The sequence below is a fragment of the Ylistrum balloti genome, unplaced genomic scaffold (genome assembly GCF_031769215.1).
Source record: "Ylistrum balloti isolate Yb309-2 unplaced genomic scaffold, AGI_CSIRO_Ybal_v1 Utg369724, whole genome shotgun sequence".
Taxonomy (NCBI): Eukaryota; Metazoa; Mollusca; class Bivalvia; order Pectinida; family Pectinidae; genus Ylistrum; species Ylistrum balloti.
In genome coordinates, this window is record NW_026781942.1 from 3,630,001 (window position 1) to 3,652,851 (window position 22,851).

General features: G+C 33.3%; 1 protein-coding gene across 1 annotated transcript in view; it reads right to left on the minus strand.

Moving 5' to 3' along the window:
* Positions 1-18,383, minus strand: part of LOC132565539 (sodium- and chloride-dependent creatine transporter 1-like) — a 21,471-nt gene extending 3,088 nt beyond the window's left edge. The window contains exons 1-12 of the mRNA XM_060230188.1: positions 18,362-18,383; positions 13,015-13,203; positions 12,466-12,597; positions 8,235-8,379; positions 5,565-5,697; positions 5,065-5,199; positions 4,262-4,365; positions 3,521-3,615; positions 3,150-3,262; positions 2,480-2,617; positions 2,206-2,308; positions 1,356-1,456 (exon numbers count right to left, since the gene is read on the minus strand). Coding sequence (XP_060086171.1) covers positions 1,356-1,456; positions 2,206-2,308; positions 2,480-2,617; positions 3,150-3,262; positions 3,521-3,615; positions 4,262-4,365; positions 5,065-5,199; positions 5,565-5,697; positions 8,235-8,379; positions 12,466-12,597; positions 13,015-13,203; positions 18,362-18,383 — 1,410 coding nt within the window. The remainder of the gene's footprint in view (positions 1-1,355; positions 1,457-2,205; positions 2,309-2,479; positions 2,618-3,149; positions 3,263-3,520; positions 3,616-4,261; positions 4,366-5,064; positions 5,200-5,564; positions 5,698-8,234; positions 8,380-12,465; positions 12,598-13,014; positions 13,204-18,361) is intronic.
* Between the last annotated feature and the right edge of the window lie 4,468 nt (positions 18,384-22,851).

Genomic DNA, 22,851 nt, shown 5'->3' on the forward strand with positions numbered 1-22,851 from the left:
AGAGAGAGTAGGAGAGAGAGTAGGAGAGAGAGGTTCACATTTCTGTTAGGAGTTGGGTGTTGTCTGTAATAGTTCATCCCATTTTTTCCAACAATTTTACCATATTTTCAATTCCTTTGTCCATGTAGGTATATTTTTGAATGTTGTAGTTATCTATAATGATAGATTGTAAACACCTTGTTCTGTAGATATATTGTTTCATAACAAGCAATACAAGATTATCAGTTTTGTAATATATATTTTTATTATTTCTAAAGCCAAATATGAAAGTTTCTTTATTGAAAGTAAAAGGAATGAACATAGCATCAAGCAAAAATTCAACGTTCTGAAGAAAAGATTGTACTTCTTTGCACTCCCATAGCAGATGTACTATTGTTTCTGATTCTGTTTTACAGAAAAAGCAGTGTGGACTATTAGTTAAACCAATATGAATTTGTGGTCAATATGTGTTGATTTATTTTATATTGAAGCCAATGAAGTTTAGAACTTTTAGTAGCTTTGAAAGGGATTATAAATATTCTTTTCCACGTTTCTTCATCTAATTCAAATAAGTCATTCCATTTTCTTTTTCCAGTAGATGGTACTTTGGTTTAAAGAAAGGATGTTATACAAGTCTTTCGAGCCCTTATTTTTTTTTTTTTTTTAAATCTCCAAATTAGTGGGTATTAATGGGTAAGACAGATGTTCATTTATTAAAAAGTTAAACTCAGAACTCTATAGCTTTCTTTGGAACAGTAAGGTAGACAAAGTGAAAAGGGACACTATCGTAAAAGATTATAGAGAAGGGGGTCTGAAAATGATAGATATACTTTCTTTCATCAGGGCACTAAAATTAACATGGATCAGACGGTTATACACTAAATCAAGTAAATGGCAACATATCCTTGGCAGAAGCATTGATATAGACATTTTAGCTAACTGTGGATCAGGATAGGTGAATGTGAAATGAAATGTAATAACCAATTTTGGAAAGATGTATTCAAATTATGGGGATATCTTAAAGGAAAAGAACAGACTTTGATAAATAAGTGTGTATCAATATCAAAATCTCCAATATGGTTTAATAAAAATTAACAGTAAATGCTAAAATGGTGTTCTATAAAGAATGGTACAAAAAAGGAATATTTATAATCAATGCTCTAATAAAATTGCCAAACTTAAGTACATTTTATATTTTTCAATAATTTAAAAATAAGTATAATGTTAATACTAACTTCATAACATATCATGGCATAATAAATTCTATTAAGGACTACATTGCCCAGACACAGTTAGAAAATGAATATCTGTCTTACCCAAAACATATGTATATTTATTTTTGCTTGAAAATTTAATTGTTGTTGATGTCACATTACCATACACAACAGAGGCGACAGGTACTTCCAGCAATAACGCAGGTAAGGGTTGATACGAGAGCCTATCATCATCTCAATAGCATCATAGAACCGATCAACACCTTTAAAAATCAGAAAACGTTTTAAAACATTAAAACTTTAGTGCTTGTGTATCTTTTATCCGGCTTTGAAAAAGATTATTGATATCGTAATATGAGAAATAGGATTACTAATAAAGATTTACTGCATAATTTTGCGATAAAAAAGGGAATATTTAAGAATTGAAAAAAATCTCTGAAAAAACTTCAATTGAAAAGCTTCAATTATTTTATTTGAATTATGCGTTTAATTATTTGATGTGTGATTATCGAGCTATCCGACATACTTCAATTTATTGAACATTCGTCATAATTGAATGGAAAATTGCTGTCCATTACTCTGTATAATTTTTAATTATCTTATCTATTATTGTTATTATTGATTGTAAGTGTCATATAAATCTTAATCAGCTTCATATACATATACAGCTGTATATTGGATCACCTGATGTTGAGTTGCATTTGAACAGGTAAAGTATGACACCCAGAATGTGTAAAGTTTTAATAGACTGAGAGCTGGTCACGCCAAATCCAATAATTATTTTTTGCTTGGAATAGACTGAAAAAATTGGCAGGGAGACGTACGTCTAGAATTCGTTATTCAATCATTGATCAAACTGTTATGTCTTTAAATTGAAAATCGTTTAGTGATGAGGCTAAGAAATCCGATTAAATAGATATTTGTTGTTTAGTGTATGAGTATACCCATAAAGTCCATAAACGTGCATACATGGACTGAGTCTACAATATGTAAAATAACATATTTCACTTACCAAACACCCAAGCAATGGCCACCACCTCCCAGAACACTGACCACAGAAGGACCATTCCACTGGCGGAGTAGTAGTCGAATAGCTGGAATATATACATTCCTCCCTGGAAGAAAATCGACGTGGTATTGAGTGACAGTACGTCGTAGCACTGCAATAATAATAATTTCAGTACTAGATAGAAGTCCGAATAAAGTAACACGTTTAATCATCAGAAACCCTAAACAACACTCTGACATACTTTTCAAATAAATTCCAACCGGTAAATACAACATACCCTGGAAACCATACAGAGGCCAAGCAGGAACGAAAGGAGACAATAGGCTCCAACAAGCATTGATCGGCGATTTTTCTTTCGCATGATATCTGGGAAAACATCCATGACTGAGGATATGACGGCTTCAACCCCAACAAACTTAAACAAAAGTTAAAATGATAATTACATGAGAGAATTAATGCCACAGACAACAACAACAACAAAAAGCAAAAGAACGAAAAAAAACCCCAAAAAACAAAAACTAAAAAAAAAAAAAAAAGCCAATAAATTAAGGAAATTTAACAAAACTGAGAAATATAAGTAAAAGAAATATATATCGCCAATTGTATTATCAGTTTCCTAAGATATTACTCAACCTTTAGATACATATTCATTTTCAAAAAGTAAAACTTGAAACTTCGCAACATTACAACTTTCCTCATATCATCATATTGTCTTAATCAGCTGGACATGAAACTTTTTTGAAGAGAGATGGAAAAGACTAATTTTATTGAACACCAATCAAAGACAATACTTTGCTGTATATCTACATTAATAATCATATTCCTGGAGAACATAGATTGTCTTGGCCAATTTTGTTGTTTTGAGATTATCTAAAGAATAAAGAGCAACTGTTTTTGAAAATAAAGCCTTCAAGGTTTTAAATAAAGTATAATTTGTTGTGACCTACATGACTGTCAAGCCCTAGTAGAACTATCATCAAAAAGAAAAGTGCTGCCCACAACGGCGAAATTGGCATCTGTGTGACGGCGTTCGGGTATGTAATAAAAGCCAATCCGGGACCTAGAACATCGAAAAGAGGGAACATTAAATGTGTTGTGGAGACATAGAGGTGATCGCTGTATAATTAGGCTGCATTTAGCAAATGATTAAAAAGACACAAATTAATTCATTCGTTCTAGCGGTATATATTAACCAAATATAAATATATTTTGAAAGAGTAAAATAATGATGAATAGTGATAATGTAATAGACGCAAAGATAGGGACCACGTTGAAATATATTCTTGTTTACAAACAAAATTTAAATAAACATTGTTACCAGCATTAGCCACGTCTGCTATTGGAAGGTTATGTTGTTTGGCCATAAATCCTAGTACGGAAAAGACGGCGAATCCCCCGACCAGACTTGTTCCACTGTTAATACATGACACCATGATAGCGTCCCTGTAAGATTTTTTTTTCGGTTTTCTACATTTTGTTGAATTCATCTTTTCAATAGATACAAAAAATTATAAAATCAGCATTTTGACTAGAAAGGAAACCAGAAGAAAATCATTATAGTAAGTATCCACTGCCAAATAAATACCCGTATTTACCGAATGAAATCGACAGGACCGTGGAAATATGTTTCGGTTTACTAATATTAGCAAGTCTCCACTCCATAGTCTAAAGCACCTACTTTGTCTCACTACATGTTGTATATACATTCCATTTAATTCATGATACCAAGGCAGATATTCAAAATATCGTATTGTCTCCGTAGCAGTATATTTTGAAGTATGCTTGATGTTTTTAAACTTTGATGTTGGAATGTCACTGGCTTGTCACAAAAAGTTTACATGGTAACGATTTCATTCTCGTAGTTAATATGTCAGCATTCATGAGAGCTCATTTTTTTCTCTGGTTTTGCAGTTGGACATCAAATACACACATAGTTAACATAATCTTTCACTACAAATCTAAAATGATAAAACAGAGAAAATCATTAACTAAAATGTATATACAATAATTCAACATTGACAAAGTGTACAATATTATTTGCAATTTGCAACATTTTTACCTGTAGAAATTGTTTGTAAATTTATTGTAACTCCCGAGAGTGATTATCTGATTAGCTGCTGTGGCGTAGGAAAAGAACACCTGCGTCCCTCCATCAATCCAAACCTGTTAAAAGAAGCGAAAATCCTAGTTTTAAGCATGAAAAGTTGGAAAAGTTTTAAAGTCGAAGTTGAAAAACAAACTAGAAAACAATGGACTATATCATATGTCTTATTCATCAACTTATGACGTATGAGACGTACTAAAAGATAAAATGAAAAATATACATCTGAAGATTTTAAGAAATTGAAAATGATGCCAAAAGCATAACTTAACACTCCATAAACTTTCAGGATATATCTAATTATGTATCCCAACTGAAGATCAGTGACTTCTGATCCACCGTCGATATTGTCCCCGTGGGAACTAAGGAATGGGGTCCAAATGGAGAAAGTGCTGTATCGAATACTCGTCATGGACCAAAGGGTCTTAGAATATTACATTCTTCTTTTCGGGGCCTTAAGGGCGGGGTAAATGTGATCAATGTTATATTCCTATTACGTACTATGGAGAAGATTGATATTAACACAACCTTGTTAATAAGATAATATCCGTATCATATCTCAACAATGACATCTAAATTCAGTTTAATGATGATCTAATGCAAAGTTCTGAGAAAAGTTAATATGAAAAAGGAGTGGAAGAAAAAAATATTAGGAGATGGAATTCAGCATAATTTCATTTTAAAAAGTCGCTTAAATGGAATAGCAATCAACACATTTGGCGGTATTTAAATATCGTCATTTAACAAACTTATATACATACCTGTATGTCAGCAAGTCGTGTCATGTCTGGTTTAATGTAGTATACCACACCTTCTCTGGCGCCATCTAGCGTCAGTCCCCTAACAAGAAGTATACTTAGTATGACGTAGGGAAATAGGGCCGTGAAATATACAACCTACAGTAACAGAAACGAGTTGTTACCAATGTACATATTTACGTCTGATATATCGTATAGAGTCGTAGCTGTTTTCCTTAAGATAACCAGGTGTAGCTCTTTTTATTGTTTTTACATTTAAACAATCTGCAATTCTCAAAATATCATAGTGCTAATTAGTGCGCGAATCTAGTAACTATTACGATGTCAAATTCTATCCCTAGTCCAAGCAGTCAATGGATGGATTTAATATCAGATGTACCAGGTTCTCGTCTGTTTCAAAACTTCAATACCAATCATTTTTAAAAATGCCGCTTTAACGGGCAGACAATATATCAGAAGATCAGTAAGTATCCTACAACGTAAATATGTGAGATATACCTTACCTTACCAGTCCACTTGACACCTCTCCACAAGCAGAAGTAGACAATTATCCATAAAATCATTAAAGACAGAGCTAGTTGCCAAATGATACCCCCACCATCCGTGATACCTGTGCTCAAACGCAATACTTCCCGTCTGAAATAGATATATATTGAAAGTCAGCTGATTATGTTTTCTCGATGCACCAGAATGTGATGAATATCAATTGATCAAGTTTAAAAAATGTGCCATATATCTATTTTATATCTACCAAGATTTCCGTGACGGGTACCGTTTCCGGAACACCTTAACCAAACTGTATTTCAGTATCTTATCTACCATTTCCATTATGCTTCACTGATTTATAGTGTTACTATATCGACAATTTGTTGTTCAATAACCATAAAACTGCAATTAAGACACAAACATTTAAGAATTATTTAATATAAATGTCAATAGGCACATGATGCCATCAATTCATTTGACAAGTCAGCGCAAATTCCTAATGCCTTATGATGTAAACAGCAAATTCAATATATCTGCCAGCATGATCATGTTCGTGGCATACTTGAAGCTATTTTAATGAGGACACGGACAAGCACAATGATGTGAAGAGTATTTTTTTAAATATACTTATACATGTAAGTGTTTTCCTGAATGATACGTATATATACATATATTACTGAATTTAACAAAAAACGATTAAAAAGAGTTTTGCGATCCATAAAAATCTAGGGTTGTGGAAGTGACACATATGTTGTGTGTTTTGTAATTGATACGTAACCCATAACGGGTTATCCATATTTAAATATTTCCGCGGTTCGTAAAGTAAAGACTAATTTGTCTCGTTCGGCACTGACTTGCAGTTGTTGCACGTGCCGTGTCGTCACAGTAACTGGTATCGGGTGCACAGGTGTGTGTTTCACTCCTAGCCGCCGAACCCTTCTGCTCCGTCGAGTTATTATCTTTAAACTTCAGTTCGTGTTGATCGATGGATGTTTCTCATATGTTCTAGGTTTTGATTAAGCCTGTAGGAAATCCCAGCATTGTGAAATCTATTAAGGGCTGGTACGCTACCCACTATACTGCAGCGCAGAAGTTTCAGATTGAGTGGCTAGATTGATTTCTATAAGGCTTTAATTACATACAATTAACAACTGATATTCGTCCGCAGCAATTTTTATGACATACGATGGCGATGTTATTGTTTGTCAATCTCAGTTTTTGTAGATTTTGTCATATCATACGATGCATGTAATGTATCTTGTATTGAAACTGATGAATAAACCCCGGCTTCCTATACATGGCGGGCTAGACGGTAAATGGTATTTACGTGTTTGCATTCCAATCTGGAAGAAACTCTATCTTACGTACAAGTATATTTCAAATATTAGGCGACCTTTCGAGGTCATGTTACTGGTCCTGACATCATTTTCGTAACGTTTCTAGGTAAATCTGACTCATTGACGTCTCATTTACAATTGCCATATATCAAATGAAAATTTTGCGATCGGTAAATCGTGATTTTACTGTAGCAACATATTTTCATCGACCGATAAAAATGGGTAACATCTTGAGTAAAATAACGTATTGATTTTGTCGTTTTGAGTTTCTAAAATAGATTCATAACGACTAAATATAAATAATAACTGTTGTTAAAAGATTTGTGCTGCTTTTAAATATCGGTATGCATTTTAGGAAAATGATAAGTGGTCTTATTGGTATAGAAGTAACACATTTTACATCATTTATATCTTCATTAAAATTCACTGTACATAGACCTGATTAACACTAGTAAATGGTAAATGAGTCTTACTCCCAAAACTCTACAGCAGGATCAACCGGTTGTTCGGTCGTAGCACTCGAGTTCAGTAGAGACACATTGGTAAACAAGGTTGTGTTGAGATCTTCATTGAAGGGATTGCATCTGTAAATGTTGAAAAGAAGCTGCTTGATTTCAGACCAAATCCTTACCTTATACATCACATATTCTTCGTTGTATTTGAAGATTTTGGATTTAATATTTTCATATGAGTAAATACTGTTAAAAAAAAGGTTTTTTTTTCCATATTTTGATGAAGTCCAGGATTGCAGTTGCTCGACCTTGTCCAAGACATTGGTAAAAAATAGTCTTACATTTCAAATTAGAAGATGGTCAAAAAGCATTTCTAAGGGAAAATACGATCATGCAATACATTTTCTAAATAAGTAAATATATGAAATAAAATTAAAAAAAAAACTACATTATTCAATGATAATAATTAATTTTGGCAACAGATCAAAGTGAAATGCTCAGACATCCGCGGAAGAATCATGGATAAAACGAGTTGGCAGCAGTCATTTACTAATTGTCACAGGGTATGTTGTTACCCTTCTTATGTATCAATGACATAAAAAAAACTGAGTCAAGAAGAGATTCTGTATCAGAATCGCTTTGTGGATGGCCTTGGTCTTATACGAGATTTCAATTTTTTGAAGATTACTTATATAAAACCACATTGCCGACATCTAATTTGCGTCTTCGTCTTCAATTGATTTAACAGAAACCAATGTCGTTAGGTGCAGAGAACAGATAGCGAGAACGTCTTCATCTGCATTTCAGTGAAATATAAATTATACCTGATTTAAACAAAATCTATACTTTTATTCCCTATTCATAATATTAATTGTGAAATACAAGTGAATAAAAAAACCTGGGTGTGTTCCAATCGTTGTTGCAGTTAGACCAGGGCAGGACCGAGTTCAAACTCAGCACGAAGTAGTATCCAGCCCACACCAGTACCATAATGTAGTATATGTTAGTGAGGAAAATCGTAACAAAATTCGCGATTCCTATTCCTGCAAAAACGAACAAATCAAATACCGAAATGTAAACGGAATCTTAACCAAAATACTTTCGATGTAACTATGACAAAATAAGAACTATATACATAATACACACACACACACACACACACACACACACACACACACACACACACACACACACACACACACACACACATATATATATATATATATATATATAAACTTGATTTGACGAGATGCGAGTAAATTATAAATAAAAATGATTTTTGACAAAAGAAGAAAGAGTTACATTTTATAGCGCTTTCACTGTATAATATTCTGGTAACTTTAAAAGTGTTCACAACAACTGTTGATGACGTCATAATATAAAAGGGGCATAATTATATTTTGCAAACTTTACAATGCGGTTAAACTTTTAAAACCAGACTTGAATATTAATGTTTAACCGCATTGTAAAGTTTGCAAAATATAATTATGCCCCTTTTATATTATGACGTCATCAACAGATAACATGTTGTGACGCCACACAATTATGTACAGTTACTATGCACCTGAAGATCTAATACAGTGAAAGCGCTAGTGCAAAATGTAACGTCTTTCTTCTTTTGTCAAAAATCATTTTTATTTATGTATATTATATATATATATACAAAGACCCGGTAAAACACACATCAAACTAAAATAAAAGACAATTTTTAAAAATCTTAAATGGGTAGATTATCACAAAAGATTAAAATAGTAAGTCAAAGTCTATTATATAGACCAACATTTTTCAGAATTAAAAAGAAATAAAACGTTTCTGGAGTAGACTTAAGGGCTTTCGCTGAGAATATCAAGACGTTGTTCTGTAACCGGCATCCATAGGCTTCATCTAGTGTAACCATGGCCGCGGAAACCTTATTGTCATTGTCTGATTTAACCATTGCATGAATTGAAAAGTTAACTTCAGCTGAATTCAAGAGCCAGGGTGGAATTTCGATCGTTCCAAATAACTGAATTTGGTCAATATCAATTTTTGTGTTTTGTAAAAGAGCGGAAATCCGAATACCGAATGGTGGAATGGTCTTTCCATTTCAGAATCTTTTATTGTCTTGATGTTGCTGACAAATGGAATTGGGCAACAGGCAGAGCCTATGAAAGCCCTCTCTTAAACAAGTACACAGACACATTAATCAAAATTTAAGATATTAAATAATAATGATAGCGTTACAGGAATAAGAATTTAGAATATAGATTCAGATGAATAATTATCTAACAGAAATGTTAGGCAAGCATTACCATAATTTAAATTATAGTGTGAAAGAATAGTAAGATTAGATAGGTAATATAATTATATATAACAAGATGGAGTCAAAGTTTGTCAATTGATCACGGCACAGGCTGCAAGTTCAAACAGTCCATATACCCACAATCTTGAGCCGAGTCCGTAAAAATTGACAGGCGGACCAAACTTAAGATAACAGATTCAAAAATGTATATATAAGTATACTAAGGTTAAAATAGGCGACCGGTATCAGTTATGAATCTCTGAACCAAATCAAGAATAGATTTATTTATATTTGCATCAAGTGTATGAGATCCTTTAAGAAATGCATTAGTGGTAAGAGGTATAGAATCACTAAGAGTAGAAAGAGAATTAAGGAGTTGTCTCTGGTTAGTAAAGAAGGGACAACGGAAAAAGAAGTGTGTAGGATCTTCAACTGGGTGGCCACAAGTACAGGCAGGGTTGTCATTAAGGTGGAACTTAAATAAGTCAAAATTTAGATTACATGCAGAGTTTCTTAGTTGACACAAGATTACGTTTGCCTTTCTGTTACCGTAATATTTAAAATTATCAGTTCATTGTAAAATAGGATTGATAACAGGCTGTGACAAAAAAAATTTTATTGCATAAATGGATGTCAATGAGGGAAACAGACAGGATGGGTCATTCCATTCAGTAATGAGTTTTGGAAAGAAACTAGTGCTATATTGACGAGTTCTTGCAAGGGGCACATCAAACAACCTGTTGTGTCGAAGAGGATAATGAGCAGTGTTATTGTTGATTAAATGCTGGATAGAATCAGTTACCTGAGGAGGGCATCTGTTATTCATAATATCAAAAAAATGGATATTTTGATGTAGGTGTCTTCGTTTAGCTAGTGGTATTAATCTAGACTCATTATAAAGGATAGCATGACTGGTGCCCCGTCTCAGGCCAGTAATAATGTGTATTGCCTCTAATTGAACTGATTCTAAGATGATGCATTCCCTTTCTGTGTAGTTAGACCAAACAATATCAGCATATTCTAAAATAGGACGAATACATGTAATATATGTTAATTCAAGTGACTTTCTGTCAATTTTGTACTTTAACATTCTAAGTATTTATTCGTTTATAAGCTTTCTCATACATAAAGCTTATGTGGTTGGACCAATTAGCATGACTGTTAAAGATTAGACCCAGGTGCTTATGACAGGTAACATTTTTGAGTTATTAATGGTCATTGGTTTATTATGAAAGAATGTTTTATATTTTGGATCAAATAAAAGTGAAAAAACAGGAGTTGAATGATTGACTTTAGCTTAATAGTGTATAGCAAAGCCAATTTATTTCGAGCATAAGAAACACTGCTTGATAGTGTAAGTATATTAATTATATTACCGCTTATATAACAAATTAGCACACTGCAAGTTTCGTGTCAGTATTAGACACTGAGGTGTTACTCTATCACATTTTACATTTTTTGTCGTCATTACACTATTTGGAGTTATGCTTTATTTCCAACGTTATAATCAATACAAACCACAACAATTCTCTAAAATATCAAGATCTTATCAATGAAATAAATTTCAGATGCCAAAGTTGATTGGTGCTTTTACTTATGTGTGTACCATCTTGATATAGACTCATGGGCCATCAGTATCATTGGTTGGTTTCTTGCAGAATGCTTTATTTATGATATTAACTACGCCCACACAACGACAGATTTTAGGAAAGAAACTTATACGAGAAAAATTCACCTATAAACTTCATAATAAATAATTGATATATAGGCTATTAAATCAATTGGACTCTTTAATGATGTTAGAACAAGAATAATTAATCGTCTAAGCAACATTTGAAGAAACCCACACAAGTACCCTATAACATGTAAAACATTTTTTCTTTGGATAGTCTTAGCTGAGTATGAATGAAGAGATATATTCTGAACCTGGGTGACCCTTTCCTAATAAAGTTGTCACCGATACACATCGTGTGATCAATTCTATTATCCTTTGTTGATATAAAGAGAAGGAAACGTGGTTATCAGCTGTATAATACACTCAATGTAGAGAGCTAAGCAACATTAGTTTTTATTGAGTATTTGCCTAGTTTTATAAGAAGATAACTTCTTGAAATAAATTTTACATTTTGCTACTTAATCTAATAGCAATATATTACACTATGTTTATGTATGACGGTTGCTTTACTCAAGTGCGTCAAATTCTTAATTTGTATTGCATCTTCGAAATTGCAGGTGGCGGACACTGCTGATGATGTCTTTTAGCAGCATGCTACGTTCTAAATCATTTGAATAATGAAACACGTACGCTTCTGGATAACAAATATGAATTTGACGTGACATGTAGTTCTTCTGAATTTATCATATATGTATATAGAAATGCAAAAGTTATTGCATTATATGGTTATTGAACTAATCCATCTAAATTTTGACATTTCTGTCGATCAATTTTGATATTCCTCGGTCGCCTCCTAGGCTTCAACATTTAGGCCTTAAAATCAGTAACAATTCCCAGAAGGATGAAACATCTGTATGATGCAGTTTAATTAATCATTTTGTCTCCATTTTATCTTATTCTTGACTTTGTGTTGAAATGTGCTGTTAACGAGGATTTTTTTACAATCTAAGAGTAATAATGATTTTCTAATGACACAAATACTGAACAGTTTAACCATACCTGGAAAACTATGTATATGCTATTAAACATGTCGAATTCAAATATAATGAAAATATCACACAGAAATCACGCATACCATCATGAAATATATATTTGATGATAGAAGATAAAAATATGTGACTATAAATTCAGTGATTTATGGAGAGCTGTAAAACTATGTGTAGAGCGAATTACCTTGAAATACAGGGCATATTTTCCATGCTTCAAAGCCCGTGAGACTCATGTACTGTCCCAGTCCTAACTCCAGCGTAAACATTGGAACGCCTCCCAACACGACGAATGTCAGAAATGGTATAAGGAACGCACCTTAGACAAAGATGTATATATATAAACCCTACCAACTCATCAAAATCATTTTATAACCATGTCAAAGGAAAATATGATTACAATCCAATGCTAATATCAGGTGCAAAATACTTGTATACATTAATCCGATATCCCTTAATCATACTTGATTTCTTTCCAAATTAATTAGACCTGACGAGACTGGAATTGCTGAAACGTATATATTCTAAGTATGCACATTTCATGTTTCTTATATGATACTGCTTTTTAATTTGCTTTCACATCAAAAAGTATAGAGATTATTTTTTTCAAACCTTTATTTAATAATTTAATTAGTGAACCATAATACAACCATTTCATGCTGTTATGGTCGCCTCATATTTTGTATGCCTAAACATTCGTAATTGATAATAAGAGATAATCTAACTTTCTACTCACCTCCTCCGTTTTTGTAACACAGATACGGAAACCTCCATAGATTTCCTAAGCCCACTGCTGTTCCCACACAGGCAAGAATAAAATCTAACTTGTTTGTCCATGTGTCTCTAGGGATCTTATCTTTTCCTTCTTCCTCGATAAACTTTTCAACCACAGATACGTTGGAGTTTTCGGCTAGACAAGATTTTTCTGGTCGTCAACAGCAACGTACAGAAAAAAAGAAGAAAAAAAAAAAAAAAAAAGAAAATAGATAACTCCGGTGTTTAAATCTAACACCTTAACCCCAGTTTTGCTTTTTATACATTATGTAGAGAATGTATAAAATGTGTTGTATCTCAGAGCGATCGTTTTGAATTGTGTTATAATATCGTTTCGTGTAAGTTCATGATAAGCTTAATTTCCTTTAAATTTGGAAATTGAAACCAAAATTTGTTTTATTGCATGATCCATCAGTTTCGCAAATATTCAAGACTATTTGTTAGATTAGTTTTCATATAAATATATTTAAATGTTATTTCACTAATGCTTATTCCTATACCTAGTTGATGTCATCCGAAACATTTCTCCCATTTCTCATTTTTGAAGCTCACAAAAGTTCCGATTAAATAATATCGTCAACTGGTTTCACTAATTTTATATAAAATGGAAACTTAAGTAAGATTCTCGAATTACGACCTATTTAAAATGAAATTGGTTCAACAGTAATCCATTTAGGCAAGGTAAGCTACATTCGGCTAATGTATTCTTGTTTACATTTTCGTTCTCTGTGACAATTGTTTGTTGCTAGGCTTTGTTCTGTGATGTACTTTATACAAACAATACGGTAGATTCTTTCAGACCTCTGCTTGCGTCAACTAGAGCATACAACCCGAATTACTTAAACAAAGTACTCACCAGTTGGTGTACTGTTGAATGAACTACAGTCCAGTCTCGTTTATATTTAGGTTCGGCAGGATATAACTGATAATCTTCTTACAGATAAATTTACTTAAATACAGCTTTCAAAAATAAACTTCAGCGATCGGTATTCGTTGAACATAAACTAGTGTTGTCCACATTTCATTTGTTCTTTAATATGATGACAGTGTATGTTAGCATATCTTTGTTTCGTATATATGAATAGAATATGATGCATTCATGTCATTTCGGAAAAAAAATGATTTTGCCCTTTTCGTATGTTGTATATATATGTTTATTTTTCTTTTTGTTACTATCAACGTTCGTCGCCATATTACTTTTACAGAATAAATGCTAGGCAAACAAAACGAGATATGTTCTTAGTCTTAAACTGTTACGGTAAGTATGAAAAGTACCTAGGATTACCTGCATTAAATTTAATAGAGAGGAGAACCTTTCAGTATTTTCTAGCAAATTTTTGTGCTAAATTGTATCGATTATTTCAGTCCTAAATGGCATATTAGTACCCGGTTTTGATATTACTAGGCATGACAATATATAAAAAAAGCTTTGATAGAAGCAGCAGCAACGATAAGTCATCTTTAGTTAAGAATTATATATAAAAGAAGGGTACTATATATTGTAAAGTTTTAATGGTTATTGAGTAAGTATATACCTTTTTTATGTATAAAGACAGTGTGTGCAGACAAGGGAACTATACGATGCCTTATCTGCAGACTAGATATATTTTTGCGTGAATCATTATGTGTAGTATACACACATAAGGAATATTTGATGACTTGTGACAATACAATGTCACATTGATATATACTAAACAAAAAAAAAAAGAAAGGTAACACTACTTTATTCTGTGATTAATTAATTAACCCCTTCATAAATCCTTACTAATCATGTACGAATAAAGTAATTGATCAATTCTGATAAAACTGCAGTCATGGTTCATTATAAAACTTTGCATTCAGTTGTAACGGGTATGGCCACTGTTTGCGACGTAAACAGCATTGCAACGTCGTCGCATGGAACTCGTAAACCGGCGGATAATTCGAGAAGAGATGTTGTTCCATTCAGCGATCAAGGCTTGGGCCAGCTCCTGCAAGTTTGACGGCTGATTTTGACGTTCTCTCACGCGTCGCCCAAGAACGTCCCAGACATGCTTAATCGGTGACAAATCATGTGATTTAGATGGCCAATCTAACACCTGTACGTTATTCTGCTGCAAGAAACTTCTGCTGACGCGACTGGTGTGCGCTGGTGCGTTATCCTGTTGAAAAATGGCGCCAACGCCATGGCGTCTTAAGAATGGCAGAACCACTGGTCATAAAATTTCGTCCCGATATCGAATGCCGGTTAAATTGCCGTTTAACACAACAAGCCTGGTACGAGTCCCCCCACAAATACCATCCCAAACCATTACACTTCCGCCGCCAAAGCGGTCCCGTTCTGCGACGCAGCAGTTCGCAAAACTCTCCCCTCGTCGCCTCCACACTCTGCGCCTTCCGTCACCGTGTTGCAGACAAAACCTGGACTCATTTGAAAACAACATTGTTTCATTGTCGTAAGGCCCAACGACGGTGAACACGGGTCCAGTTACGCCGATTATTACGGTGACGTCGCAACAAATTGGGTCCAGTGTAGGGACGCCGCGCTTTCAATTGGTCGGCCCTCAACCTGTTGCGGACTGTTTGGGGAGACACACGACGCCCAAACAATGTCCTTGTAGTCTCTACTGCGGTTACGAATCGATCCCTGGCGGTCGTTTTACGGGGTCGGCCGCTTCGGGGACGATCGGATGTTGACCCAGTTTGGTTTAAACGACTTACCAACTGGCAAATTGTCTTCAAACTACAACCAACTTTCGCTAATACAGACTTTCACGCTTGAATGATTTTGGTAACCCCCTTGGTTTTTGTAATGTAAAACATTACCATTTTCTAATATTGCACCAACGTCATTTTTTCACTCATTTACAGGTATTCGCCAAGGAAACATGTTAACCTTTCTTTTTTTGTTGAGTATATGTTGCAATTAAACAAATGTTTACCATATCATATTACATTCCAATATAATACAATATGTTCATGTATTGTAAATTCTTCAGCTCTTTAAGTAATACCATTCTTTTTACAAATAAGATAAATTTCTTTGGTATTTCGTCATCAGTTTATCTGAGGTTTAACATGATGTTTACCCATTTAATGCCATATTTCTGTTGACTTGAGAGTGCGATATATATCATAAATGGATGTCCTTTGTCTAAAGGTTTTACAAAGACAGTTGGCATTTCTAAAATAATCCAAATTTTATGTCAAAGACCGTTGCGAGTTAACAACAACTAATCTGAAAACAATATGTCTAAACATAAACGACCTAAACGATTATGCTTAATAGATACACTCTGTAAGCTAATATCGACTTCTAACTACTCTTTCCTCTCTCCATCACTTTCAATAATTCGTAATAAAATTTTGTTTCCCATTAAAGAAATTTCTATTAGATACGAAAATAAACTTATATAACAAAATACACTTTAAATTATGTTTGAACGTCATTTGCTTCCTAACTCCCGGCCAAGGACATACGTATCTTTAACGTAACAAGATGTGCAATGCTGAATCGGCAACAAGTATTTGTTGATCATGGGTATTTTCAAGTATAAATGTGTTATATAATTCTTCTGAATTATATCCATGGACTTGTTTTAATGACAAGAATAAGTAATTGTAAAAATTGAATCCATGGTTTACTTTTGAAAACACTTGAAACTTATTGACTATTTTTTTCTAAAGCAAACTACTCACCTGATTAATCCTAGCTTTGATGCCTACATATTGTGAAGCACGCATTCCATAAAACCACTGTGCCATAGCTGTATAGTATTAAACAAAAACCGCTCCACGGCACTGAGTCTTAAACGTGGGACCGTGATTCACCACTTCTAAACATCAGAAACGTATCGGCTACTTTTTCCGAAGTAGTGAATATGTACCTTGATTAATTATAGTTAAACGGCCATATACTCTGAAGCAAACAATCGATAAAATCACGGCGCCGAAGCTGTAAAGTTTTAAACAGGAATACGTTTTACAGCTCTATACCTTGTCGACAACAGATACAGAATCAGAACAAGTAAGCTGTAATTACTGAAACACTACAAAGGATCCATTCCATGTAAATTTAATTTCAACCAATATTTGCCGAATTTGTGTTTAGTAGCGTTATCAGCGATGTTGGTTCTATATACTAAATAGCCTAAAGAAATATTTAATAACGCTCTGCTTGCTGAAGGATTTAGAGCCCCTTCGTTCAATGGTGCATTGGTAAGGCAGCTTAACTCCAGCTAAACCATGCAAACATGCATCCCTTCCCTTGAGATCCATTGGCATTTAGGAAAGTTAACTCATTGAAAGTAATTTGCCTGAAGTGAAGACCTCAAAAATTAAACGTGAACACACGACTTCGATATTCAAAGTCAGTCTGAAAGATTGTTAGACAACCTGCAAACCAAAAATAATCGAAACCTATCGCTATTTAGTCCAGCTATCGCTCCTAAAGAACAAATTAAGAACAAATGACCTAAATGATTATGTATAAATGTCATCGAACAACGTCGGAAGAAGTCGAACACAGGATGAATGATAATTAGATATACTTTCAAGCAATTTCGATAAAAATCCATTCACATTTAGTGAAGTACTGTCATGGAAACTAAATGCCAAATCAGAATTAAGTACCTAATTAGTTATATTATCAACGAACGAAAGTAAACTGCAAGATTGTTAGATAACCCTTCAAACCAAGCTAGATTAACGAATTTTAATAAGAGTCATTGTTAAAGAACCAATACAAAATAAGAAAATCTTAACTTTAAACTTTCAATGTGTCTACCGATAAAGACGTGTGTTCAGTATTCATAGGTTGCATTCATGTAGTATGTCTATTCTCGGACGATTTTTAATTTTTTTTTTAAAAATTTATTTCTAGAAATTCTGAAATTGGAATCCATGGTTTGTACGACATTTTTAAGAATAATTATTTTCATTTTTCATTTCAATATACCTTTTTTAATGCACCTGTTGTAGAAGTTGCAATGGAAACAATTTTTGCCTCTTTGGTTATGGATTAATATTGTTTGTATACCCATTGTATAGCTAATAAAGTTTATAAATCACTTTGCGTTGGATTACTTAAAATGAATCACTGACTATCCCATTGTACAAAGGCAAATAAAATTTGAAAATGATTTAAGTTGTAAAATATTAAATCAGAGATTTCATCAAACAGAGACATTAGTTGCTACATATTTTGTGCACAGGACTTTATGTTACTTAAAAAAGGCACAGAGACAAATAAAAAAGAAAAGAAACATGTTTTGAGAACTTCGAGCACCGCTATCTTCAATAACACCATTCAGAAACTGCCTACACCCTACCTGTTTTATCTTTATACTCCATCTTGGTGGACGTTGTGTGGCCCGACGTCTGACAGCTCACAAGCAGCTGATCTAATCCTTGTATTTGAAGGTATGAACTCCTAATACAGACGGTCCATCAGATTGTAGCCTCGGATGACTAAACCTAGAATATACGCACGGTGTGTAGTTTTAATGATGTACAAGAAATACTTCAACCATTCTATTTGTTAATGTGAAGGATACGATGTTCTGTGTCTACGTGACGGATAAACATTCTTATTCGGGCCTTTTTTCCTTCATTGTGTGCGCTATCTGACTCTGTTTCACACAATAAATTGTTATGAATAAACTCTTTTTTTCACGTTTTGTACTTTCATCTTCAGTGTTAACTTATGATATTTAAACAGAATTAACAAACACCAACTTCTCTTTACAGGAACATACATAAAGTTAAAAATTTTGATAGATATATCTTTTCGTCGTCACACGGAATAAAATTGTCTTGTTCTTTTCTAGAAATGTAGAAATAATTTACATACCTTACTGGTGTCGGAGTAGTAAGCAAGTCCTTAATAACGTAAACAACACTCGACTTATTTTGTCGGCGTTCATCACAAGTCTTTAAGATACAAACATAATTTAAGTATTGATTTTCAAATGCTCATACATATTTATTGAGTTTGATATTCACATATCTAAATGCGCATTAGCCTTCAAAGCCGTTTATATCATATATATATCGGATAAAAATATTATTATGTTTTAATGACACTGTCATTTCCGATTCACGACAAGACTAAAATTTAAATATATAACATTTCTAACAATCAATCGGAATTTTATTGGAGATAAATGTACACCAATATTCATACACATGCAAATAACTGGTAATGAAATATATTTTGCTGTCATCTTTCACATGTGATATATATCCGGTATATCATGAATTGCTGTAATATTGCGACTTTCATGCAACACAGCTGAAGGAGATTTATCATCAAAAGCTTCTTAGCCTTTGTATTGGGCCTACAGCATTCACCATGATGATATAACATTGTGATAAACATGTTTTGTGTGTAATATTTCGTCATGATTAAGATAGCGATACAGAGATGGTTTACTCTCAGCCGTCTTGATGTCTGATCCAACATAAGGTGGGGAACATGTGATGTAAACAAGGAAATGTAGTTTACATTGAATAAAACTGTCCATGAAAGCTCTGGTAACTAGATCATTCACACACCTATAATAATTCCTGTCAATATGGCATTTCTAGCCCTTTTAAATTGGTCAATATTTGAATTCATGAATTTGCGACGCGATTCTATCTCAAGAAATTGAGTTATCCTTTTGCTAAGAGTTTGGTGAATGCAATTAAATTACAATACATTTCCCGGTTCCTTTGTGAGAGCTTGCAATTATGCGGATTGATTTAGATTACCATATTTGTCGCAGATGAAAAAAGGCGCCAACTTAGAAGTGTTTCGTATACATTTTTGAGAGTGTCAGTTTGCAAATTTTTATTTTTTCTTCGTTTCATTTGTTTGTAGTTTGAATCATGATATCTTTATACACGTCGATATTCTCTTGAATTAATAATTTTACGATCTTCGTAAATTTGTTTATCTTTTATACATGCCATAAAAACAAGTATATTCAGCGGAACGAAAACAGAAATGAAAATATCATTTCATATGTATTATATCTGATCTACAATGAAATGGTTTGAAAACCACATCAAATTCGACCTGACAAATGATGTAATGTAATGTGTACGATTGCCATCTGTCGTTTTATTACTAATTAGCTAAAGTTCAACGACTGAAGCAGGCAATTTTATAGGGAAAGGCGAGATCGTGAAAAGCCATGACATGCAATGTTAGATTGCATATAATTATTGAAAGTTTTTAGGAATCAGAAATGCTGATTAAGTAGATCAGGTAGATGGTACTTAGACACTTGAAGTTCGGAAAAATGTTCAGACAGCGAGTTATTAAATACAGTTTCTGAGCACTGATGAGAAATTTGTCTAAGAATGAATGTTGGGGGAAAATAAACACAAAAAATTCTGTTGGAGCTAAAAAAAAATATTTTTCTTTATTTTCTATGAAAAGTCAGCAGCTTGCACTTATTTCATTTACTACACATTGAGTACAGTTATTCCAGATATACTTCGTGTCAGATTACTTTTTTATTGCAAAGTTATATACCAAAGTACCGCTTCAATAAAAATCATTTACAAAATACATTCAACGTTTTTGTATGTTGTTGTGTAATAAGATGCATGGCGTAATCTGTATGTATCATATTGGCAATGGATGACATTGTACATTCCTTTTGATAGGTTGCTTATTCAAATAACAAAGTACTGAGAGTAACACATTTGATTCTAATTGCAGTACTTATATATAGGATATTGAATCATATCACAGACTTCGATAAATAATTTCACTAATTATTGTTATCTGGAAAATATCAAACATGTAATATACACAAATTATCATTTAGCATGTCGATGATGTCAACTCCATCTACACTTTAGTGACACTGGATACACTTGTGTCACGCCAATAGGTCCAATATATACTTTAATACATGTGTCAACAGAACACATCAATAAGATGTCAGTACGGGGTAACCAGAACTTGTGGATCAGTGTCGACATGAGTCGATTTCCTATTTTACAGCACTTGCCCAGGTATTATAACAAGGAAATGTATATGGACCAGACTGAAGAAAAATGGCACGGAATAAAATGCTTAAGCCTGATCAGGTAGTTCGTTGATGCATTACTTATCTCCGTGAGAATTGAACGCAAAGTCCTTCTGCAACGCTCTTAAATTGGTTTGAACATTTATTACATAAAACCCTTGGGTTCCATAACGACATTTTCTCTTCCCCTTCAAATGAGCTGTAAGAAGAGCATGAATATTTCGACATTATTATCGAAAATATCCTTTTCTAGATGGTATACTTTCTCTTTCCAACACCTTTAGTGTTAACACGTAGACATTTTTTTCGATATGCTGTCCCCATCATAACGACTTCCTTACACTATATATTCAGCTGACGTATAAACTGAAAGTGCAGAGTTTCGAAAGATGCAGCTTGATGTTAACTATTGAGAGAGCTTAGAGTCCCCATAACCTCATTGGTAAATGCCATATATCTCGTTTGATATATCTTATAATCAAGCTTACTAGTTGAAAATGTAAAATTACTTGGTTTGGCGATTACGTGGTTCGTGTTGAATTGGAAACATTTTACTTATCTGGAACACATAGTCTAAATCTCGTAATTTGTGAAATTGTATTTCATATTCTGCCATACAGTATCTAATTCTTAATTTCTATTGAAGGATGAGAGGCGTGTCTTTTTGCGCAATATTTCAAAAGTTAAGCATTAACGATTAGATCGCAATAAAAAAATCACACGATTAATGCATCAGCAATACAGTCAGTATCATGAACCATGATTATCGTGCTTCTAAATTGTCCTAAAACTAGAGGAAAATGTAGAAATATATTTTCATTACAAATGTGGTTTTCATTGTAGCGTTGATAAAACAAAATCATCTTAAACGGTCAATACTTGCCGGTAAGGGATAACTATGATGTGTTCTCAAATTAAAAAGTCGCTAAAAATGCAAAAAAGTGTGGAAAATATTCATTTTTTGGGGGTTTCGATGCAAAGATTGAAGTAAACTTGTCTAGGCATGTTAATATCCCGTTTGATTCGTTGTTGCTTGTTGTTTATTTCTCAAAGAGAAATGTAATTATTTTTTTCTACATTAATTTACATTGTGGATGTAATCGATGAAGCAAGGTACACTTACTCCTTCATTACAAATAGTGAAATTTTCCTAGTACTCACTGATCATTGTGTTAGTGTGTCTTCTTTTAATAATTCGCCTTGTTTATCAAATTTTGTCTTAAAGATGATGTTAATTACATGTCGATACTTTGCTGTTTTTATCGTGTGCGACCTACCTCAACGGTTTGTCCGTGCAATAATGCATTTGTTGTCAATAATCGATATATCTAAATGTGATGACTGGACAGCATTTTATTATAATCATAATTAGTGCCCAATTCCAGACTGAAACAGTTAATAATATCCAATATATTCAGATCATATAATTATCATATAATATTTTCTTAAGAAAAATCATATTAATAGCATTACAAGTATGTGACATACATTTCGTGCATATAATACAGTAGGCGCAGCTATAGGTGACTTTTAAGTTAGGATCTCATACCAAAAATGAAACTCAAAGCTTTCTTCCTAAAATGCGTCGGCCGAATATCGTATATTGTGAAACTATACCAAATGTTTATCTTTCCACAGACAACTTGTTACCACATTGTCTTGCGATTTGAGTGTACATTGTGTATAAATCTATGGAGTAGATGGGTTTTAATAAAGCTGAAGACAATATGCTTTTCATGGAAAAATTATGTCTTGGTCAACGGACTTTTGTAGAGGTTAATTTCCAATCGTTAAAA